This window comes from Ovis canadensis, chromosome 22 (genome assembly GCF_042477335.2).
Source record: "Ovis canadensis isolate MfBH-ARS-UI-01 breed Bighorn chromosome 22, ARS-UI_OviCan_v2, whole genome shotgun sequence".
NCBI lineage: Eukaryota > Metazoa > Chordata > Mammalia > Artiodactyla > Bovidae > Ovis > Ovis canadensis.
In genome coordinates this window covers 21736655-21753658 of record NC_091266.1, presented here as the reverse complement: position 1 = coordinate 21753658, position 17004 = coordinate 21736655, and the positions used below count along the sequence as shown (strand labels likewise).

The 17004-nt window shown below is 41.4% G+C and overlaps 1 protein-coding gene across 2 annotated transcripts; it reads right to left on the bottom strand.

Annotated features, from left to right (window-relative positions):
* Positions 1-503: 503 nt before the first annotated feature.
* Positions 504-9147, bottom strand: MBL2 (mannose binding lectin 2). 2 transcript variants are annotated; one of them, XR_011252191.1, is made up of 6 exons: positions 8788-9026; positions 7558-7756; positions 7046-7162; positions 5699-5767; positions 3557-4669; positions 504-2194 (listed from the first exon to the last, which is right to left on the bottom strand). XR_011252191.1 is itself a non-coding variant. In XM_069567844.1 (5 exons), exons 2-5 carry the CDS (start codon positions 7745-7747, stop codon positions 4296-4298), a joined length of 750 nt encoding a protein of 249 aa, XP_069423945.1. In that variant the 5' UTR covers positions 7748-7756; positions 8788-9147; the 3' UTR covers positions 2271-4295. The 2 variants fall into 2 exon arrangements, 1 of the variants encoding a protein (XP_069423945.1); XM_069567844.1 differs by lacking the exon at positions 504-2194 and having other exon boundaries at positions 2271-4669; positions 8788-9147.
* Positions 9148-17004: the final 7857 nt, after the last annotated feature.

The following is a 17004-nucleotide window of genomic DNA, read 5'->3' as shown; positions in this document are numbered from 1 at the left end:
TATGATTAATCCAAAATAAGGCAGGGAAGAAGGAATAAGTAAAAGAGAATGGAATTGATTTAAAAAATTAAAAAGCTATATTTGAACCAGTTATATTAATAATTAAATTGAATGTATATGAACTAAACTTTTCAACAGAAGTCTAACTCAAGAACACATAGCTGTTAAATGATAGAGCTGTAAATCCAATGTAGATTGTCACATTAGATATTCAAAAGAGCCAAACATATGCTAATAAAAGAGAAACATTCTAAATATAAGGACAGAAGTAGGTGAATGCAACATGATGGGAAGGCATATATAATGAGAGTACTATATGAAAAAAGCTGATGAGGGCCCTTTCATTATAATAACATTGCTAGGAATAAAGAGGATATTTCAAAATGAAAAGAGGAATAAGGACATAAAAGAATAGTGATCCTAAATTTTTAGGTGACTATTAATATGGTTTCAATATAGAGAGAACAAGAAATGGCAGAAATAAATGAGAAACAAATACACAATCATAGCTGGATATTTTAATGTACATTTTTTAGAAACTGATTTAAATGGCCACATATAGTAAGATGTTATAAACATCAAGCTTGACATCCTGGCCTGATGTTATGCCTATCAGCTAAAGAAACCACGTGATTTAACATGCGCATAATTAATACATGTACCATTCAGTTCAGTTCAGCTCAGTCGCTCAGTTGTGTCTGACTCTTTGTGACCCCATGAACAGCAGCACGCAAGGCCTCCCTTTCCATCACCAACTCCCGGAGTCAAGCCAAACTCATGTCCATAGAGTCGGTAATGCCATCCAGCCATCTCATCCTTTGTCATCATCTTTTCTTCCTGCCTTCAATCTTTCCCAGCATCAGGGTCTTTTCAAATGAGTCAACTCTTCACATCAGGTGGGCCAAAGTATTGGAGTTTCAGTTTCAACTTCAGTCCTTCCAATGAATGCCCAGAACTGATCTCCTTTAGAATGGACTCGTTGGATTTCCTTGCAGTCCAAGGGACTCTCAAGAGTCTCCTCCAACACCACAGTTCAAAAGCATCAATTCTTCTGCACTCAGCTTTCTTTATAGTCAAGCTATCACATCCATACATGACCACTGGAAAACCATAACCTTGACTAGATGGGCCTTTCTGGACAGAGTAATGTCTCTGCTTTTCAATATGCTCTCTAGGTTGGTCATAACTTTCCTCCCAAGGAGTAAGCATATTTTAATTTCATGGCTGCAATCACCATCTGCAGTGATTTTGGAGCCCATAAAAATAAAGTCAGCCACTGTTTCCACTGTTTCCCCATCTATTTCCCATGAAGTGATGGGACCGGATGCCATGATCTTCATTTTCTGAATGTTGAGCTTTAAGCCAACTTTTTCACTCTCCTCTTTCACTTTCATCAAGAAGCTCTTTAGTTCCTCTTCACTTTCTGCCATAAGAGTGGTGTCATCTGTATATCTGAGATTATTGATATTTCTCCTGGCAATCTTGATTCCAGCTTGTGCTTCTTCCAGCCCAGCATTTCTCATAATGTACTCTGCGTAGAAGTTAAATAAGCAGGGTGACAATATACAGCCTTGACGTACTCCTTTTCCTACTTGGAACCAGTCTGTTGTTCCATGTCCAGTTCTAACTGTTGCTTCCTGACCTGCATAGAGGTTTCTCAAGAGGCAGGTCAGGTGGTCTGGTATTCCTATCTTTCTCAGAATTTTCCACAGTTTATTGTGATCCACACAGTCAAAGGCTTTGGCATAGTCAATAAAACAGAAACACATGTTTTTCTGGAACTCTCTTGCTTTTTCAATGATCCAGCAGATATCAGCAATTTGATCTCTGGTTCCTTTGCCTTTTCTAAAACCAGCTTGAACATCTGGAAGTTCAGGGTTCACGTACTGCTGAAGCCTGGCTTGGAGAATTTTAATCAACACTTTACTAGCGTGTGAGATGAGTACAATTGTGCAGTAGTTTGAGCATTCTTCGGTATTGCCTTTCTTTGGGATTGGAATGAAAACTGACCTTTTTCAGTCCTGTGGCCACTGCTGAGTTTTCTAAATTTACTGGCATATTGAGTGCAGCACTTTCACAGCATCATCTTTGAGGATTTGAAATAGCTCAACTGGAATTCCATCACTTCCACTAGCTTTGTTCGTAGTGATGCTTTCTAAGGCCCACTTGACTTCACATTCCAGGATGTCTGGCTCTAGGTGAGTGATCACACTATCGTGATTATCTGGTCATATTAAACCACAAATTGTGCAATAAAAGCAAGTCTTAACAAATTTTAAAGGACTGAATTTATTCAAAGTATGTTTCTGGCCACAGCAGAATAAAACTGTAAATCATTTACACGAAGGTAACTTTGAAACTACCAAGTATCTTGGAATTAAACAGCACACTTTTAAATTAATTTATAAATAAGCCATGAGTCAAAGAAGAAATTACAATGAAAATTATAAAGCATGTTGAATTGAATGATGTGACAAACACTGTATATGAAAACCCATGGAATACAGCTAAAGCAAACTTAGTGGAAAATTTATAACTTTAGATGAATATATTAGAAAATAAGAAACACAGAAAATTAATTGTCAATGTTAAACAATTAATTTAGAAAAGAGAAGGACATATTTGATATGAGGAGAGATCACAGGAAATGTAAAGCTATGGACAAATATGAAGGAAATTGATCATAGAGGTTAATAGAGAAAAGCAATATTAAAAAGTATAGCCTTTGAAAAATATTAATAAAATTAACAAATTACCCCCCATCAAGACTTACTAAGAAAAAAAAGAAAGTACAAATAACCGTGAAAAATACAATGGAGACATCACTGCAGATCCTACTTACTTTGAAAACAAATAGGGAAATTTGGGGAACAATGTTATGCCTACACAGTCAGCAATTCAGATGAAATACACAAATTAACTGAAAAAGCACAATTTGCCAAAACTGCCCAAGAGACATAGAAATCATAAATAGATCTAAATCTTAAGAAAATAAAATCCGAAATTAAAACTCACAGAAACGGCCAAAGTTAAAAGGACTAAAAATGTTAACTCTTTTACAAATATGCAGGGCAACCAGAACTGACACGCCTTGTTCATAGGAGTGTAAATTCATATGATCATTTTGGAAAACTGGCAGGATCTACTGAAGTTACTTACACAATGCTTACTCCATGACCCACCAGTTCTACTTCCTGTTAGAGAGCCAAGAGAAACTAATGCATACCTACCAAAAGACAGATACAGAAATATTCATCAGGCTTTTCTCTTGACAGAAACTGGAAGCAGTCCAATTGTCCATTAGCAATACAATGAATACACTGAGATACACTCATATGGTGGAATCCTACAGGACAGTGAAAATGAAAACTCTTCTGCTACATGTTAACAGCAGGAATGAGTCTCACAGACTTAATTTTGAATGAAAAACAGCAAGACATAAAACTGTATGTATAGTCTGATTCCATCTATCTGAAGTTTATACACTTCATTCCACCTATATGAAATATCATACACAAAATTAAAGTATGATAATAGAGCTCAGAATAGTATTTACCTTCGGGGATGTCAACTAGAAGGGGTTATGAAGGGGCTTTTAAGATGCTGGAAATGTTCTGTATCTTGATTTGGAAGGTAGTTATATAGGTGCGTATTTAGGTGAGCATTCATTAATCGATTCATTTGATATTTTTGCTATTGACGTAGTGTAGCAGTTCCTTAAAAAGAAAATAAAATATAGTTTAGAAAGAAAGCAACAAAATAGATAATACCTGAGACTAACAGAAAAGCTATGGAAATTAGGCTGGAAAGATGTCATTAAGGTTAGCCCTCAACCCAAGGAGAAAGAAAGTTTCCATAGAACATAGGTGTTTAGAGTAAATATAAAAATAAATCCTTTTTTTTTTTTTACCTTAGATAACTCTCAAGCAAAAATGAACAGCCTAATTAAATTAGATACTTAATGTATAATCTTATGTGTAATGTCTGACTCACAGTAAACATTTTAAAATATGTTATTAGTACTCCACTATTACTGCTGTTGCTACTATCACTATTATTTTGTCGTTACTGAAGTGATTATTATTCGTGATTGGGTCTACACCACTATAAGTCTCTTCCCGCTTTTCACTTCCACGTCACATCATTCTCAATCCATTCTTCTCATTGTCTCTGTTTCCCCACAAAAGAGCAACTCAGGACAGGGTGTGTGAAATTGACATAGATTTATCCTCCAAACCAGGTTGCGGGCCCACGAGATGAGTAACAGGACAGGAGGACTTGAGGCTCATGCCCCCTCAGATGGAGAATTCGCAGACAGTCAAATAGGAGGCGGAACAAGCGATGTCATTCCATGCGCCATCCGACAGGAGGGTCACACAGTGCTCCCCAGGAGAAGCATTGTTAGGCTCGCCGTCGTTCCAGTTTTGGTAGGTCACCCTCCTTCCTGTCAGATCCATAAACTGGCCTTCAGCCTCCTGATCTGTGATGCCCAGGAAAGCCTCTTCAGTGATGAAATCCTTGAGGGCCCTGTTTTCTTCACCATTCATAGGGGTGGCCACACGGCCCTGGAACTGTGCACACAGAGTCTTTACTTCATTAAAAGGCATCTTTTTACCGTTGGTAAAAAATATCTTCTTCCCAACTTTTTTGCCCAGAGAGAAGATTAGCCCTAAAATGGGAAAATATAGGGGACACGGTTTGTCTCTAAGTCCAGCCCAAGATATTTTTCTGGATGAAAGTTTCTATAGTACAGATGCCGCATAAAATATGGTATGTCCAGTTACATTTGAATTATAGAAAAGCAGTGGATTTAAAAAAAAATTTTAGTATAAAGATCTCATATGCAGTTTTTAGGACATACATATACCAAAAAAAAGAAAAAAGAAAAAAATCCTGTTGTTTACCTGAAATTCAGATTTAACTCAGTAACCTTTTTTTGGTTAAATCTAGCAGCCCTAATCTGAACAGATGAACTGGAACAAAGGCCTTTGTCTCTTTGGACCATATTCTAGAATACACATAATTTGGAATTCTAAGTTTTACCCCAATATTAACAGAAATAAATGTAAATTTCTTAGAATATTTGTCTCAGGGCAAGCAATAGGTTAAGCACCACTGCCAGTTCTCAGCACCAGCATAACAAAGGGAAAGAGGTGTTGGTCCCATTTTCAGTGGCCTCTATGTACACTGTGTACTGTAACATGAAGAAGGAGAATCAGGGTCTCTGGTATTAGCAGGCATGGATGCTCACTTGGTCAGTCGTGTCTGACTCTTTGAGGCCCCATGGATAGCAACCCTCCGGGCTCCTCTGTCCATGGAATTTTCCAGGCAAGAATACTGAAATGGGTTGCCATTTCCTACTCCAGGGGATCTTCCCAACCCAGGGATCAAACCTGCGTAGCCTACATCTCCTGCATTGGCACCTGGGTGCCAACTGGCACTGAGCCACCGGGGTAGCCCTCTCTGGTACCAGACTGATTTCAGTTTATAAGTGGCTCTGCTACTCATTAGTTCTATGCTTTTGAGCAAATTATGTACTTTGTCTTTGCCTTCATTTCTACCAAAAGTTGTTGTGAAGATTTCATGAAATCAGAATATGAACAGACACCTATCCAGGTACTAGAAAATTAAATATATTCAATAAATGTTGTCTTTCACTTTACCAAACTTCAGCTGCCTGAAAAGAGAGAAGGCTTACAGTTTTTGATCTGGTTCAATTCAGATCGTAGAGTTGCTGTTTCTGAAGTAGCCAGTCTAATATAGTCACCTAGAAAATTAAGTGAAAGAGTGTTGTTAAGAAGTTATCTTAGAACTATAAGGGGGTAGGGTACCTTTTGAAACTAAAAAAAATTAAATGAAATTAAAAGTTTATTTTATATTGATATTTGTTCTTTGGAAAAAAAAGAAAAATATCAAGAAGCAAAAAGAAGGAAAATTGTCTTTATTTCCATCTAACCCAAAAGATGACTCTTCCTCTGTTGAATGTATGTAAAGACACTTTATAGACACATACATCCGCACACACACGCACATACACACACTCCCTGTTGATCTGTTAATAGCATTATAGCTCTCCACATGCCAAGCTACTCACTAATTGTTTTATTTCTCCAAACAAATAGCTCTATCATGGACAAAATTGTGGAATAAACTAATTGAAGAATGATTATGAGCTGGTGAATATTGACTATAAAGTCTACAGAGTTTCATGTTTGGGCATGTCTTGGTTTTGTTCATTTTGTTGTTTGTTTTTCCCTGAGTTTGTCCTGTTAATCAGTAAACTAGGATTTCTGTGAGTTGTCCATTATCCATGGGGGAGGGCATGAGACAAGCTATGTGTAGCTGATGGCAAAAATGACTTCGATATGATACAGCTTCTCTTAGGAAATGGAGTCTATTCCCCACTCCTTGAATCTGAGCTGGCCTTGTGACTTGTGTTGATCAATACAACGTGGTGGAAACAATAGTGTATGTATCCCAAGCCTTAAGGAGGCCTTAAACCTTCCGCTCTTCCTTTTCTTGTGAATCCTGTAATCACCTCTGTGTGATTAAGGCCAGGTGAGTCAACTGGAGGAGGAGAGACCCGTGGCTCAGTCGCCTTCATCACTCCAGCTTATGGGTACACAATAGCCAGCGTGTAAGTGAGACCATGGGCCGCCAGTTGACATACGAGTGAGTCCAGCTGAGAGCAGCAAAGAAATTATTTGATTCATAGAATTTTGATTTAAATAAATGGCTGTGTGTTGTTTCTCATGAAGTAAGAGATAATTGACATACTATGTATCTACCGCTCTTGCTGGAGGCTCAGATCCTCCAGCAGGCATCTCACAAGGGTTTGGCTCTGAACAGTTTGTGACTCTGTATTCAGGAATTGGTAGGAATGCCTGAGGCTCTAAGTAACCTACAGAAGCTGGAGGCTGCTTAGTCAGGAAGCAGAGTTGGGCATCTCCCCAGGAAGCAGCAGAAGGGGCATGTCCCACATGATACTTGAGCCCACAGACCCCAGGGGACTTCAGCCTGGACCTTGCTAAAGTAAACTTCTTACCCATATTTTCTCCAGGGTCTCCTTTTTGGCCTGTTGGTCCTGGTATCCCAGGGATCCCTGGTGTTCCTTGAGGCCCCATCTTTCCAGGAGGGCCCTGGGAGCCTCTGAGTCCTTGACCTGTTGGAGGAAAGAGGAAACATGACTCATTATTTGTGTTCCTTTTCTATTTCTCAAAAAATATGATGCCCAATCCCTTCCCAGGGGAAAGGAGACACTGAGCTAGGGCTAACTTTTCTGAGCTGCTGTTTGTAAGGACCATAGAAGAAAAGCCTCCTAAGTCCCATGGGATGGTCTGCCTTGAGGGTCAACTCCCTGAGCCTGCAGGACCACCAAGTGTTAGTAGTTCCTGTGTGAGAGTCTGGGATGCCAGAATCAGAGCCAAGTCTCTGTTTCAAATGATAATATGTAGTTAAGAGTAATACAAGTGGCATAAATGCATTACCCTCCTCCCAATCCAGGCGGTTTCCTTTGGGAGATAAAGAGTCGCAGAGAAAGAACAGCCCAAACTGTACCTGGTTCTCCCTTTTCTCCCTTGGCACCATCACGCCCATCTTTGCCTGGGAGGCCGTTGATGCCTGCAGGACCACAGGCAATCACAGGGCAGGTCTTCCGGATAGTCTCACAGTTCTCTGCTTCTGTGTCTGCACAAGATGCTGTCACCACAGTCAGGAGAAGAAAAGGAAGTGACGTAAACAGCGACATGGTCCTCACCTTGGTGTAAGAAAAGTCAAGGAAGATGATCTCATCTTGTTCTCTTTATCTACACATATTTAGTGAGCTTATAACCTATACTGGGCACATGTGATGTAGAGATGGATAATCCATTCCTGGCCTCCAAACTGGGAATTTGGAAATGTATTAATAAATCCTTCAATGACACTGGTTAATTAATACTTCAACAAAGGTAGACATAAATAACTGCATTGTTGAGAGGAAGGAGTCACCGGTGCCTGTCCTCTGGTGTTACTGCAGAAATCTCTGATTATGTTCTCTGTGTCCTTTGCAAGAGCAAATAGGCATACTCATGGCCAGAGACTCATGCCTGCTGGCTTAGGGAGTAATCATAAATGGAGACCTAGCTTGCTCTTGCACTTCTCCCACTTGGGCCCTACTGCCACCTGCATCCCATCCTTATATATGGATAGTCCTTTGCCCTCAGTGTCAAGATAACCAACATCTACTCAGTGGCAGGCACTGAGCTGCAAGCTAATGATCCAGAGAGGAAGAGTCACTGCTAGTTACTAACCCAGCCACAATTAACTTGAGTTTGCTTTCTCTTGATGTTTCTTTCTCACTGGAAGAAAGACTTGCCAGGGGGAGAATTTTCTCTGGAAATTATTCACTCTCTTAGCCCAGGCAGGATGCTAGATCCCTCTCTATTTCCTGACAGGTGTTCTGCGTGTCTTATATGTCGAGATCACTGGCAATGTTCCTTGAATACCCTTCTCATTTTTTAATCCTAACATTTCATCTGATCTTCAAAGTTCTTTTCTAGATGTCCCTCCCCAAGGAAACCTCAGCATCCCAGGACCCAAGGTCTTGGCTCTCTTTGAAAACAAAGGTACAGTCTCATTTGCAAATGTTTAGGTGAATCCAGGAAAGTTCCAGATGCCCCAGCATAAACAGAAAAATAGACACTCCAGCATGGATTCTACTTGCCCTCTCCTCACCTCCCTCCAAGATCAAGTCCAAGCCCTAACTATATGACCCAGGACCCCAGATCCATTTACCAAAGTACTCACCAGGGCTTCTGCAGATCAGGGATACAGTCACAAGGAAACTGGCCCTCCAGCAGGGTGCTGGCAGATGCCTTAGGGTAAGAGAGGAGGCTGGGCTTGGTAATACAAGGTCCACTCAGCCTGGTGGACAGGGACCACATGGGCCTGCCTGGCCTTCAACCCCAGATTAATAAATAATTCTTAAGGGGATTTCCCAGGGCTTCTGATACAGTGCTGGGTGGCAGTTTTCTTCAATACTGCACGATCCCCACTTCAGATTGTCAGTATTTGACAGTTCTCATTTCTGGGCCAACATGAGTTGGTTCACATGGTTAACTGTGTTCAAGATTCATGTCTTCAGCAGAGAAACATAAATATACCTATGAACGCACTCATGCTTGCGCCTACTAACCACACGCACACATGTGCAGATGTGCACAGACACACCCATGAAGGTGCACAAACACCCTGCTGCTTTTGACACACCAAGACCACGCCTGTCTCAGGCTCTGGACTTGGTCTTCACCCAGCCTGAATGTCCTCTCTGTCATGTCACTGGCTGGCTCCTTCTCTTCTATTGAAATGTTCCTGCCTCAGAGAACCCTGTGTTGACTACTTTAAGTGATCCTGCTCTCTACCATCTTAACTTTATTTCCTTTAATATTTCTTATATTCCATGATGTTATATTCTATCCATTTAGTTTACTTTTCTAGCTTTTATTCTGGTAAGTATAAACAACATAAAATTTTACCGTTTTGACCATTATTAGGTGTACAATTTGGCAGCATTAAGTACAATCACATGGTTGTACAGCCTTCACCACTACCTATCTCGAGAATGTTTTCATTATCCCAAATTGAAACTCTGTACCTATTAAACAGTAATTCCCTATTTCCAACCCCAAGGTCAGCCCCAGCCCTTAGTGACTGCTGTTTTATTTTTGTCTCTATGAGCTTGACTGCTCTTGGTGTCTTATATAAATGGAATCATACAGGATTTGTCTTTTTGTGACTGACTTATTTCACTTAGGTTCATGCCTTCAAGGTTCATCCATGTTATGACATGTATCAGAATTTCCTTCCTAAGTTTAAAAATTAAATATGTGTACATAACACATTTTGGAAACTTCATTTTTTATAGCAAATAAAAAAAAGGCCCTGGAAATTACCCAGTTATCCTTCAATAAGCAAATGGATAAATAAACCATGGAAAATTCACAGGAAAATAAGCAGCAATTAATACAATAACTTGGATGAATTTCAAGGACATTATGTTAAGTAAAACCAATATAAACCTGGAAGCTTACAGACTGTATTATTTTTTTCATATAATATTCTTAAAATGGCGAAATTAAATAAGGGAGACCATATCAGCAGTTGGCAGGGAATAGGGCTTCAGGGAGAAGATAAAGATGCCGAACAAGAAAGTTTCACTGTGGGTGATGGAATAGTTCTGTGTCTTAACTGTGATGATTAGACAAATCTATCACTGCAATAGCATTTCATAGAACTAAACACCAAGAAAAAAACAATTCAGGTAAATAATGGTTAAATGCAAGTAAAACCCATATTGTATTGTTTTGATGTCAGCTCGCAGGTTTTGGTACTTGTACTCTGATATGTTAGATCCTACCATTGGTGAATGATGGAGGAAGAGTACCTGAGACTTTTCATTATGATTTCAAGTTGTCTATGAGACTAAAATGATTTCCTATGAAAAAGTTTCCAGAGGGAGTCTTAAGGAAGTTGTGGGTGATCTAAAGACTATTCTTGCTTCAGTCAGTGTTTTGTCCAAACTTCCCAATGGGAAGAGTCTGTGCAATGGCTTGAAAGTGAGAAAAAGTGGGCCAGGTCCCCAAGGATAATACTAGTTAGTCTGATTGGTCTTAGAGTGTGAAAGGCAAATGGTGAGAGATAAGGCATAAGCCGATTGATGATGTGACTTACAAACTGTGTAAGACTCTGGACCTCCAGCCAAAGGTCATTAGAGGAATTCCAATAGGAGAGGAAGGATCACAGCTGAATGTTTCAAATCTTGTTTTGGCTAAAATGTGGAGAATGATTGGAGGGCATGAAACTGGAAAAAAGATGACCTGCAAGGAGGTACTTTGCTGTCGTTGTTGTTCAGTTGCCCAGTCGTGTCCAGCTCCTTGTGACCCCGTGGACTGCACCATGCCAGGCCTCCCCGTCCCTCACCATCCCCCAGAGTTTGCCAAGTTCATGTTCATTGCCTCGGTGATGCCATTCTTACCACCATCTAAATGACAGATGCCAGAATCAGGGTGAAAGAAATTAGATCAAGAAACTAGATACATTTGAGAAACATCCACAACGTATAATTGACAGAGCTTAGGAACTGGTTGAGTGTGAAGTAGTGAGCAGAAAAAGAAATTTGGGCACACAAGTTTCTGACTTGAATGTCTGAGTGCCATTCTACTGACTGAAGGAGATAGAATGGATACCTTGTAAGTGGATGGCTTGAATTATCTGCCAGTGGTCAAGAAGGCTGGAGCAATAACTGTGAAGCAGCACTTATTCAATTCTGGACATTTCTAATAGAGCTGTCATAAAATGCCCTGTTAGCTTAGGGTGGTGAGGGAACCCATCAGAAGAGTTTGAAATAGAGGTTGCAGAGCCATGTGGTGAGGGTGCGGTAGAGGCCTCCGAACACCACAAGAAATATGGATGAGGCTCTCCCCTTCCCCCCTGCCCAGCAGATCCTTCCAACCAGCCTGTCCTTGGCTTATGGAAGGTCTCCTTTCCTTACTTCCTGCTGACCCATTCCATAGACCTGGAAAAATGTCCAGGGTGGTAAAGAGCCGGATGCCTGAAGCAAAGGGCAGAGACTAAGAGACCCAGAGCTTAAAACAGTCTGCTGGCAACTTTTTATGTGTCTCCCTTATTCTTCAGCATCCAGACTTTCCCTCTGTTCCTACTCCAAAGTGGCAGGAGGTTGAATGAGGTAGAGGACTCCAGGTCGGACTGGAAGTACTGGGTTTGATCACTGTATTTGTTTATATTGAACACTTGGTCCAGAGGTCATGAAGCTTCCTGGAACTGAGCTGGGAAGGGGTAGACATCTGGATGAGAGTCAGTCTGAAAGTTGAGCCACTGTTCTGGCTACAGAGTCTCATCTCATTTCCACAGTCTCCAGGAGGCCTTTCCTATCAGGAGATGCCCTCTCCACCTCCTTCAGTCCCATTATCCAGTCTGCACTTGGCTTCATAGATAAGGTCACTGTATGTATTTATTCTGGACCTTAGGTCCTTCCCAGCACTGCCTCTGCCCTGGCACCTCCACCAGACAATGGGGCTGCCTCTTTGATCTCTAGAAGGACTTCCTGCCCTTCCGCTCCTGTCCCTAGTGGGATGGAATCCCAGCTCTGCCACTTCCTGGCTATGTGACCTTGGCCAAGTTCCATCTCCTTCAGATCCCGTTTCTTCATCTGTGAACCAGGACAACACTGCCATGCCTGTGCCATGGTGTGCGGTCTCCTGATCCACACTCAGAAGGCTTGACATGCAGCTCATCACACCAGTCTGCTAAAGACCAGGCCTTCATTGCCTTCAGAATGGTGGCACAATAGTCTTCTTACTGGGGGAAGCAGTGTTCTTGGGCAACCCCATCTGAAAACAGTAAGTATGAGATTTGGAACCAGAAGATTTGGTTTGGGCTCATGATTGTGCGTTTAAGTCAGACCACATATTCTTTCTGAGCCTTGAATTTTGGCCAGGGGCACAGTTGCAGCAGGCATGGAGCATGCTTCTCCACGATTTTAGGAGACATGCCTGAGGGAGGGGCATGAGGAGGAGAAATTAGGGCAGGGTTGCAGGCAAAATAGTCTGAGGTCCAGAATTCCCTCAGAGAGGGCTACAGGATCACAGAGCCCTCTCCGTGTGATCAAGTTGGGCTTGTGCTCACTGACTCAAGGAGGGACTGCCTGCTGGGGCCTTTGCAGGGGCAGAGATCCCAGGATATTCTCAAGTCAAGCTGTGTCTGGAAAAGGAGGGTCCCTTTTTCTTTCACCTTCTCTCTAGTGCCCCCTATTGTGAAAGCTGTTAGTACTCACTTTATTTCATTTTTTTAGTTTTATTGATTATAGTTGATTTACAATATTGTGTTAATTTCAGATGTACAGCAAAGTGATTCAATTATATATATATATATACACACACCTATATTCATTTTTTTCAGATTATTTTCATATAGGTTATCATAGAATACTAAATAGTGTTCTCTGTGCTATGCAGTGGGTCCTTTAGGTTATCTATCTTATATATAGTAATGTATATATGTTAATCCCAAGTTCCTGATCTATCCCTTCTGCCCACCCATATTTTCCCTTTGGTACCCATAAGCTTGTTTTCAATATCTGCAAGTCTGTTTCTGTTTCTTGGTTAAGTTCATTCCTACCATTTAAAAAAATCAGATTCTACACATACGTGATGTCATATGATATTCGTCTTTGACTTACTTCACTTAGGATGCTAATCTCGAGGCCCATCCATACAGCGGCACGTGGCGTGGTTTCATTCTCTTTTATGGCTGAGCAATGTCCTGTTGCATGTATGTACCACAGCTGCTTTATCCATTCAGTCTCTGTTCATGGACATTTAGGTGCCTTCCATGTCTTGGTTCTTGTAAACAGTGCTGCAGTGAACACTGGGGTGCGTATATCTTCTCTAATTACGATCTTCTTTGAATATATACTCAGGAGTGGGATTGCTGGATCATATGGTAGTTCTGTTTTTAGTTTTTCAGTGGTTGTACCAATTTACATTTGTGATCATGCTCACTTTAAAAGAGAAATGCTTAAAGGAATTTGGTGGCGTATCACAGAGGATGTGTGGAAGAGTAAATCTGTTGCCAGGAGTCTTTGGTAACTGGCTCGGTAGGTATATCTGCATGCCCATGTTTGCACACAGGGAGTCCACGAATGCCCCAAGTGGGCCCTTCATCAGCATCAGTAGCATCAGGGATTCCTCTAGGTAAGCCTCATGGAGACCTGAAAGCCCTGGAGTGAAGAGGGGTGGGCGGGCCTTGCTGCTTCTGGGTTCTGAGGCTGCCTATCTCTGCACTCACACAGGGAAGCCCATGAGATGACACAGAAAACAGGCAGCATGGCATCTATAGCCTTGTAAAAACCGTCTGAAACAATCTCTGTTGTCACCTTTATCTTGGGCTTCTAGTATCCAGAAATGTGAGAAAATAAGTTTATGTTGTTTAAGTCACCCATTCAGTGATATCTTATTATGGCAGGCCAAGCAGACTAATAACCCTCTTAGGTCAGAGGAACCTTGACAGCATATTAGAAAGCAGAGACATGACTTTGCCAACAAAGGTCCATCTGGTCAAGGCTATGGTTTTTCCAGTAGTCATGTATGGATGTGAGCGTTGGACTGTGAAGAAAGCTGAGCACCAAAGAATTGATGGTTTTGAACTGTGGTGTTGGAGAAGACTCTTGAGAGTCCCTTGGACTGCAAGGAGATCCAACCATCCATCCTAAAGGAGATCAGTCCTGAGTGTTCTTTGGAAGGACTGATGCTGAAGCTGAAACTCTAATACTTTGGCCGCCTGATGCAAAGACCTGACTCATTGGAAAAGACCCTGATGCTGGGAAAGATTGAAGGCAGGAGGAGAAGGGGATGACAGGGTGAGATGGTTGGATGGCATCACTGACTCAATGGACATGAGTTTGAGTAAACTCTGGGAGTTGGTGATGGACAGAGAGGCCTGGCGTGTTGCGGTCCATGGGGTCGCAAAGAGTCAGACATGAACTGAATTGAACTGAACTGAGGTCAGAGGAACCCAACCAGTCTACATGATCACTTGTCTTGAATGGGAGTCTGGGGATGCAGGTGAGACTGTCCTGGACAGGAAGGTCCATAAGGGGGAGAGTTGCTGGGCAGCAGAATGGGAGAGAGAGAGGAACAAGAAAGACATTCTCTGCTAGAAGGGCCAAGGAAAAGCTAGTTCCATCCAGGGATGGCTGAACTAGATACCAGCTGCCCCTCCTCCGCACTCCTTCCAGTGCCTAATCACCAGCCCCTAAGGCAGGAGGGAGGGCAAGGAAGGGGCCATACACACATCTGATTCTACTCCATTCTGACCTGAGCATTGTGACTCAGGCAAATCCTCTCACCCTGTAAGTCTCAGTCCTCAAGCTGTTAAATGGACATAAGAAAAATACTTAGAGCTAGAAATATGTTGAGGGATGAACAGAGCATTGGATTCATATGAGACCCCTAGTCCTTGAGAAAATAACTTCCCTGGCAGAAAGAGGACCAGGAATGAGAGCTTCCTGCCGTAGGTAGGGGAACAGACTCACGGGAAACCTCAAGTAACCAGGACTGACACCCGGCCCTCTGGCTGACTCCCCTGTTTAAAGATTCAGGATGGTGGGGAGGGGGATTCTGGCCTTTCAGCCGCTTTGCGTGGCTTCCAAGAAGTTTCCCAGAGGATCATCCTCCACAAAGTGAGGTCCCAGAGAGAAATTGCAGGTTAGTCCTGCCATCTAGTGACGTAACTCAGAATTGCAGGGGGCCAAAGGCTACACTGAGTCATCCATCACACATCCCCATACTTGTTGACTCTTCTGTACCTGACTTCCTTGAGGCTGCTGTGCGTCAGGCCCTGGGATAAGAACTGAAAAACTTAAAAGAGCATAACTGCCCTATTCTGAATACTATGTGATATTTTTAAGTAGGGGGTTTTGTTGTTATACCCTTTCTGAGAGCCAAAGGCCTCATCTCTTGTCTGTCTTCTGCTTATTACACATAACTTCTCTGTTACCAGTATCAATAAATATGTATCATATACAATATATGTGAGTAAAATTTATCTTCTCAAGATTTCTCTTTTCTGTAAGTTTAGAAATATACGTTCAAAGTAAGCAAGGGCTTTTGACCCTTGCCCCTCAGAGTTTTAAGTTATTTTCTGATATAACTTATATTATCCAACTTCCCAGATTTCTTGTATCTCAGTATGGTATAGTGCTTTGAATTTGCAAAGTTACAAAAATTCACAGACAAAAAAGGCAGGAGTTTGTGAAGCTGTATATATGGGGAGTTGCTGAATATAGCAACAGTATCTTAGAAGTATTCACTGGGACTGTTAAAAAAATAAAAATTACACATATATTCACAGTGTCTTTAGTTTTGTAGCACTGCATTAAGATTTAAGAATCACATAAAAAAGAAAACAAAGTTAAACGTTCCTTACCCTATGACCCAAGGTTCAGTCTAGTGTTTTCCTTGAAGTCTCCCTACCAGTATTTTTTTCTTCTCTCTCTCTTTAACCAGACTTCAAAAAGTCATGTCAATTTTTCCTTTTCAGCAACTCATATATGCTTTCTAAGTGTTGTTTCCACAGCCATAAGCACTATCACCTCAACCCTGGATGTTCAAAGTAATCCAAGACCTCTGCTAGTTACCCCTCATTCCTTATTGCTATCTATTCTGCTTACTACTGGATGAATCTCCTTAATATATGACTTTTACAGCATCATTATTATAAAGCAGTGTAAACTAAAAATACACTTTTTCTCAAGATCTTCCACAATCTACTCTGAATTAACTTTCCTCCTGTATTGGTTGCAACTCCACACTGAAAGTGATCATTCCAGCAGGATGGCCTATTTAGACTCCCATGTACTGAGCACTGGATGTTTTTATTTCTCCAGGATCTAGTCCTTCCTGCTAATAGTAGATGACATTCTCTTTTCCCTGATGAATCTTTTCCATGGACTGCTACCCCTTTACTCTATGAGAAGTGGAACTATATTTGTGTTCAGCACATATATTATAGTTTTTAGATCACCATGATTGTTTCAATGATGGGTGATTCACTTAGGAAGAGTTGATGAGTCACTCTTAAGATTTGCTCCATGGACTCAGGAAAAGAGTATAAGGGAAGGATAGGCTTGGGATTGATAATAGCTATCCTTTCTGCTGCTCATAAAACACCTATTTGAGAATGAAGTCAATGTATTTAAGAGCCCAGAGATTGGAAGAGAGTTCTGACTCTTTGCAAGCCCATGGACTGTACCGTGACAGGTTTCCCTGCCCTTCACTATCTCCCAGAGTTTGCTCAAACTTTTGTCCATTGAGTTGGTGATGTCATCCAACTATCTCATCCTCTGTTGCCCACTTCTCCTCCTGCCTTCAATCTTCCCTAGCATCACAATCTTTTCTAGTGAGTTGGCTCTTCACATCATGTGGCCAAAGGATTAGAGCTTCAGCT

What these genes read in the sequence shown, in the direction of transcription:
- MBL2 (XM_069567844.1), bottom strand. Translation starts at nt 7,747, where the DNA reads ATGTCGCTGTTTACGTCACTTCCTTTTCTTCTCCTGACTGTGGTGACA. An exon ending in GGGAGAAAAGGGAGAACCAG is followed by an intron (nt 7,163 to 7,557) that starts GTACAGTTTGGG and finishes TTCCTCCAACAG; the next exon opens with GTCAAGGACTCAGAGGCTCC. An exon ending in ATTGAACCAGATCAAAAACT is followed by an intron (nt 4,670 to 5,698) that starts GTAAGCCTTCTC and finishes TTCCCATTTTAG; the next exon opens with GGCTAATCTTCTCTCTGGGC.